This window comes from Octodon degus, unplaced genomic scaffold (genome assembly GCF_000260255.1).
Source record: "Octodon degus isolate 3935 unplaced genomic scaffold, OctDeg1.0 scaffold00235, whole genome shotgun sequence".
Taxonomy (NCBI): domain Eukaryota; kingdom Metazoa; phylum Chordata; class Mammalia; order Rodentia; family Octodontidae; genus Octodon; species Octodon degus.
In genome coordinates this window covers 3115437-3122414 of record NW_004524811.1, presented here as the reverse complement: position 1 = coordinate 3122414, position 6978 = coordinate 3115437, and the positions used below count along the sequence as shown (strand labels likewise).

The window sequence follows — 6978 nt, the reverse complement described above, 5'->3', positions numbered from 1 at the left end:
TTTAAAAAATAAAAATGCATGTGTGAATCAATTGGAGGGAGCCAATATGATCCACTGTTACAAAAATATCACACAATATCCGGAGTTTAGTAGTAAGTATTTGATCCACTAATGTGTGATGAGTACATATGGTTGGAAAAATTACTAAATTTTAGACCCTACAATAGATGCTATGGGCCAGTGAGATAGCTCAGTGGACTAAGTGCCTGCTTAGGCAAGCACAGAGATCAGGCTTGATCCCCTGCACCACATGCCATGCTGGCCCCACCCCTGGGTATGCTGAACCAGCCACCGAGACCAGGAATGCTGGCGTATACCTGTAATCCCAGCGCTGGGGAGGCTGAAAACAGGAGTATCATTATGAATCTGGGCTGCATAGTGAGACACTGAACCAAATACATTTAAATAAATATAAAATAGAGGCTGTGACTATTTTATTTTATTATTAATTTTGTGACTGTTTTAAAAGTCCCCAATGAATGAAATTTCTAAAATAAGAAAATGTAAGAGAAATTTCTGCACTACAAAATTGTGATTTCATAAAAAATTCTAGCAATTGTAAACACATTGTAGGGTGTAGAATAAATGAAACCAGACAATAGCTTATGTTTACAGCAGGGCAATATTCATTTTTATTCTATTTACCTAGCCTGAAAGGAGTTACTTATCCTTCCTTGGCTTTGGTGTCCATGTAAAACAGAACTGACAACGAGATAAGCTAGGGCTGTTGTAAGGATTAAATGAAATAATTTATGTAAAAAATCTTCAGACTGTGCTCTGGATATAGTAAAGACTCAGTATGCATTTTAAAATTATCACAATATTCTCATCCTTGTTGTCATGACAGTAATGACCATCACCTGTATCCATTTCAGGATGAGCCCACTGGGGGTCCTCCTTACTCCTGGCTCTCTCTTAACACATGGGTGTTTATTATTTATGGGAACAGTCAGTCCCACTAGGTCTCTTCTGTATGAAGTGTTTTATGACCAAAAAAGTTATTCATAGGAATTTTTGGTATTAATTGTACTTGAATGGCATTAGTGTTAAAAAATGTTTATTAATACTAAGTAGTGAATTTGAAAAAAAAACATCTTTTTCCCTTGATCTTTTATAGCTATTATATCATGAACTCTTTTATAGCTATTACATCATTTGTTTCTCACAATTGCCATAAGAAATAACAAATCTATTAGGATTATGTTGTCTAAGAAATTTTCCAGCAAGCTCTGCTATCCAACTAAAATAAATATCATAAACTCCAAGAACTGCATATAATGGCTTAACTCAAAGCACTCCTCAGACCCAAATTATTCTTTTGATATATAAGAATATTACCATACTCCATAGCTGGTAACCAAAAAGGACAAGTTTTAATGATAAAAAGAGAGAATTAGCAATGACAGAAAAGACAGAAGATCAATGACAAGCAGAAATGAAACAGGCAAAGACCATAATACTATTTATGGGCAATATGAGCATTGCCGCAAGTGGAGCATGGATGTGCAACACAATTCTTGGTGACTCTAGGAAACTAGACAGACACCTTCCTAAGTTTCTTACAGTTTCCTACAGTTTGTGTTGCTCACAAGCAGAAATGATCTAGAAAGCTTAGACCATTTCTTGTCTGATCCCCTATGCTACCCACAGCTGAGAAGACTACTTTTGAGCTCTGGATGCTCTGATGTGCGTGCTACCCTGTACTGTTTTGGACATTACTAGGCTCAAGGGCAGTTACAAGAGTTTTCAAGGGAGAATCGGTTGGAACTTTAATATCAAATACAAGACTGTGTTGGTCTGACCAAACCTCAGGATGTATACCATTTGCAAATTTCAACCCTAAGAAGGATTCTAATGATTTGTAAAACAAAACAGAGGTGAAAATTTGGCAGACAAATAGTGTGCAGTCACTTGCCTACACACATTATAAGAAAAGGTGGTCTGGGGCCGGGGAGATGGCTCAGTGGAATAAGCGCTTCCCTGGAAAGCGCAAGGGCCTGAGTTCAATCCCCAGTTCCGCCAAAAAAAAAAAAAAAAAAAAAAAAAAAAGTGGTCCTGAAGTTCTTGAAATGTGTATCTGGGTAGTTACTATGCTTGATCTCATTCTCCCATGACTTGTCTTAATCAGTTTGTCACTGAGATAAAATACCTACCACCTATAGCTTATAAGAGGAAAGGTTCATTTGGGCTCACAGTTTGCAGAGGTTTCAGTCCACAGCCAGCTGGCTCCAAGGCAGGGCAGCAGGTGGCAGAGCAGCTGCTTACCTCATGGCAGCAGGGAAGTAGACAGTCCAGGGAGGACTCAAGAAGGGAGAAATACCCTTCTGGGTTGTGCCACTGCCCACTGCTTCTGACCAGACCCCACCTCTTCACTGCAAATCACCTGCCTGACCCAATCATCTTCCACATGAGGCTGTGGGGGCCAATTCAGATCTGAAACATAACATTTGTCCCAAGTATGACAATGCTGATTTTAGAAAGATATTAGACATAAAGATTAAAAAAAAAATAATAGTGCAAGAAAAATAGTCCCAGTGTAGCTGGGATTTTCCTCCTTTTTTTTTTTTTTTTTAAATAAAAGAAGTTCCTAAAAGAAAACATGGGGGAGGGGAATAGAGAGATGGCTCAATAGAATAAGCACTTGCCTGGCAAGTGCAAGGGCCTGAGTTCAATCCCTGGTTCCACCAAAAAAAAAAAGAAAGAAAGAAAAAGAAGGAGAAAGAAAGAGAGAGAGAGAGAGAGAGAGAGAGAGAGAGAGAGAGAGAGAGAAAGAAAGAACATTTAGTGTCAATATCAGAGATCAAAATGCTATGTACAGAGTCATCTCAGCAAAGAATTACAAGGGGTTTTAGCTCAAGTGAACTGATGAATTTTTAAGCTTCTACAAGCCCATTCAGCTGATACCTCCTCAGTCACTTCTAACATAATTTTAAAAACCAGCATTACAGGACTAATAATTCTTTCAAAGAGTGATCTGAAAGACACATGGCTCAGCCCTCCTGCCCTGGAATATGCACTGTCTCTACCTTTGACAACACCATCCCCTCTGGAGGCAAGAGAGATGTTAAATTCTTCCCATGGCTGGAAAAAGTATGGGGAAAAGAGCATGGAGAGGGTTACCATGAGGATATAGTCAGTTTCTTTATACAACTTAATAGAAGCTAAGAACTTAAATGAGTCATTTTAAGGTTGTAACCAGAATGAAGATGTCTAGGACTGGATTGATGTAAATAGTACCTTAGATGACTATACATTCCATTAGAGAAAAAGAGGTTAGGGAAAGCCATTCCTAATTACATTGTACTGTCTTGCCTAAACATTCAGCTGACCCTCACCAAGAACTGCTGAGTACCATGTGCCAGGCTGCCTTGGAGCCAGCAGAGTATGGACTGAAACCTCCACTGTGAGCTAATTTGGGTGCTGAGTATTTTTATCCCAGCAATGAAAGAAAAGTAACTGAGACATATTGTTTTGAAAATATCACACCATCCGTCTCCAGAACATCTCCATCATTCCAAAATGAAACTCTACTAACGAAGCACTAACTCCCTGCTCCTCCCAGCTCATGGTAAACTGTATTCTTCTTCTTGTCTCTATGAATTTGGCTATTCTATATTGAAATCATACTATGTGTGTCAAAAAAAAAGAACTGCTGAATAATTTTCACACGAAATTTCATCATGTTTGTGTGTGGGGGTTGCATATCTGTTTCTCTGTATGTCTGTGTGTATGTATAATAAGTGAGGGTTTTTCTTTTGGTTTTGGTTTTTTTTTTTCTTTTGTATTTTAGGGAAGGGTCTACAGGATGTTCAGTGTCTCACTACTAGATCACACTCATAGTGATCCACCTGTTTACAGCCTCCCAAGAGCTGAGATTACAGTCGTGCAACACCACGCCCAATCTCAATTGCTGTCTCAGCATGCCCTGGTGGTGTGGGGTGGGGTGTGGCATGCTGAGACAGCAATTGAGATTGGGTGTGCAGATTCCCATCAAGGTAATAACTTGCTTTCCTTATGTGTCCTTAGAGATCTGATTGGACTGCTCTGTCTCCATCCATTCTCTTACAGAACCTGAACTCATCCAGTAACAGACAGAAGGCAGAATGTAGAAGGTTGAGTATCTCAAAACATGTACATAATGGAGATTTCTAGAAAGATAAGGATCAACAAGGAAGAAAGAAAAAGAAAAAGAAGTTTTATAAATATTTTTGCTACAAATATTTACTAATTTTTCTGAAAATTGTTAAGGGAAAATTTAAAATACTCAACTTGGATATTGTGGACATTTTTCTGAAAATTGTTAAGGGATGATTTAAAACACTCAACTTGGATATCATGGACAGCTGCATAACCTAGACAGGGAGCTGTTCTGTGCACTTCAATTCAAACGTGCTCTGCTCTGCTCTGCTCTCTCAAAAAAGAGCACGACCATCAGATGGAGCTTAATGATGCCTCTCTTCCAGAAGTAGGGATAGCCCTTGGTTTCAAGAAGAGGGGAAATTTAAATTTACTTTTTTTTTAAATCAGGTCACAGCTAATTCAGTTTTGCCTCTACAGTTTGTCTCTTCCAGGTAAGGAGTGCAAACTTCCAGGAAAAGTATAGCAGAGGAGCAGAGAGCACAGGCTGCAGATCTCAGAAAACAAAGGTTCAGAGTTGTTCTGCTGCACAGTACCTGTCATAAATCACCTGGCCTTGAAGAGTCAGGGGTTTTGAAACCTAATTCATGGGGCTGCTGGAGGGTTATATGAAGCTGTGTATCGATAGATAGATAGATAGATAGATGATAGATAGATAGATAGATAGATAGATAGATAGATAGATAGATATTCAAACAAACATAGCTTTCCTCTCTAAAAGCACATGGAATAAAAGGAAATATGAAGACCATCAAAAGAATTAAAAGCATGAAGATAATTTACCCTTTGGTGGAAAAAGCATCTGGGAACTTCTGTACAGTATAAGAAGAGATCTGCTTGTCGTCTTGTATCTTCAGCTGTATAGGCCGTTTTACTCCCCAAAAAATGTCCAGCATTCCTTCAATGATTAGTTTCCCATCTTCAGTCTAAGGAAGAAATCAATAGTCTTCATAACTGTTCTTGTAGTCCTTAGAGAAGATACATGTTCTAACTGAAGTTGTAGAAAGTAAGCCCATAAGCAATGTTAATACATTAAAAAATAAAGGAAATTGTCTGGTTTCATTTTCCTTCAGAAATTTTGAATGGGTTTTTGAAACATTTGTTTATTGTTAGTAACACATACACCTGGCAGAACGAGTAAGTCACATTGTAATGGCATGTCCAACAGAGGGCAGACTGTGCAAAAATGTTTTCTGAACTTTGATTCTCAATTAAGTGAAATTTTTAAGCTTTAATTCTGTTTATTAAAAATTAAAGTGGGTTTTTAAACTGCCCTGAACTAAAATTTAGAATAAACAGTCATCAAGAAACTTAGCAGCTGTTCACTCATTTCTAAATGAGCAAGTAGGAAGAATTTAGCTCAGTTATGCAGAACAAGCAAAATTATGTGAACAAGCACTAAAATGTAAAACATGAAAATGATACTTATGAAAAATGAGAAGCATTAGAATAATTATTTCTAACTTAGAAACAGCATAACAGGAGGAAATATCATGCAGAAAAAAGTGAAATGGGAATATATATATTTTACTGCAGATATACTTAGTTCTATATATCTATATGTATTTATAGAACTAAATATGTTTTCATAGAATTTATAATCTAATCTAGTTTCCTCTTTTATATGTAAAATGTTATTAATTTTTATTCTTATACAAACTTTGGGAAATATACAAGTTAAGAAAAGTCATGTGCCAATCATCCAACAGTTAGACAGCATAAACTCTATCCTTATTTGACAGCACAATGAAAATCCAGACTCTGGAATCAGACCCTTGTTTGAAGTCTGGCTCTGCCGCTTGCTGGCCATGACCACCTTTAATTCTAGGCTTCCAGATTTGCAAAATGGACTTCATAATAATCCCTGGTCATAGCACCTAGCATTCATAGGTGCTCTATAAATACTGCTGCTTGTTATTTATTTGACTGCCAAGTCTGGGATGATTTAAAATTAGGCACATTTCCTTATAAAGAGATGGGTTATCTCATTTAATATACTAGGCCACTTAAACTCAGTAGTAAAAGCTACAGTGCTTTGTAAATTTCCTCATTTCCACAGTGGGCCATCAAACTTGAAGATCTGAATCAGGAATAGAAAATTTTAATGTTCTCTAGAACCAGAAAGATACTGTAAGTATATGAAGTGAGCCATATCTGTTATGCAAGGTTGAATGAAGTTATCTATGGAGAACAAGGCATTCAAGTTAAAACCAAGCATAAAGGAAAAAGAATGGAGAAAAGGAAAACCGAGGGCCACCTCGTATATTAGTACGACAGTTGATCCCATAAAAAAACACGTTCTAGCTTCAGGAGCTTTTAGAACTAGTTTTCAACAACTTGAAGTATGTTCTTATTGTGATACAATGCATATATATATATATATTTTTTTTTTTTCAGAACCAGGGATTGAACTCAGACCCTTGCACTTGCCAGGGAAGCGCTTATTCCACTGAGCCATCTCCCTGGCCCTGATATTTTTTTAATATGACAGTTTCTTTAATTAATGCACTGCATATTTTTATCTTCTTTTTTCCACAATTTTATTGATAAACAGCAATGAGACAGTTCCAAACCAAATCGATAGGACAGATTCAATAAGCAACACACTGCATACATTCTTCTTAGTGGTTAATTGCTGTACCAGATGTGGACTTGATATCCTATTTACAAACACCATTAGAAAAAATCATTCTATTCATTAAGAGAATCTAACTATATATCTATCCCATCCACTGTGAATACACAGATACAAAATGGACATTCATCTGTATACCCCTTTTTTTCTAAGTTCCGTTATTTGAATATTATAGGTGTGTAAACTCAGCAAAATATTCTAAAAGA

The 6978-nt window shown here is 37.0% G+C and overlaps 1 protein-coding gene across 4 annotated transcripts in view; it reads right to left on the bottom strand.

Moving 5' to 3' along the window:
* The window catches only part of Rassf6 (Ras association domain family member 6), a 77454-nt gene that overhangs the window by 12525 nt on the left and 57951 nt on the right, over nucleotides 1-6978 (bottom strand). For all 4 annotated transcript variants that reach the window (XM_023705998.1, XM_023706001.1, XM_023705999.1 and 1 more), the window contains one exon: nucleotides 4921-5063. In XM_023705998.1, the coding sequence (XP_023561766.1) occupies nucleotides 4921-5063 (143 nt within the window). The remainder of the gene's footprint in view (nucleotides 1-4920; nucleotides 5064-6978) is intronic.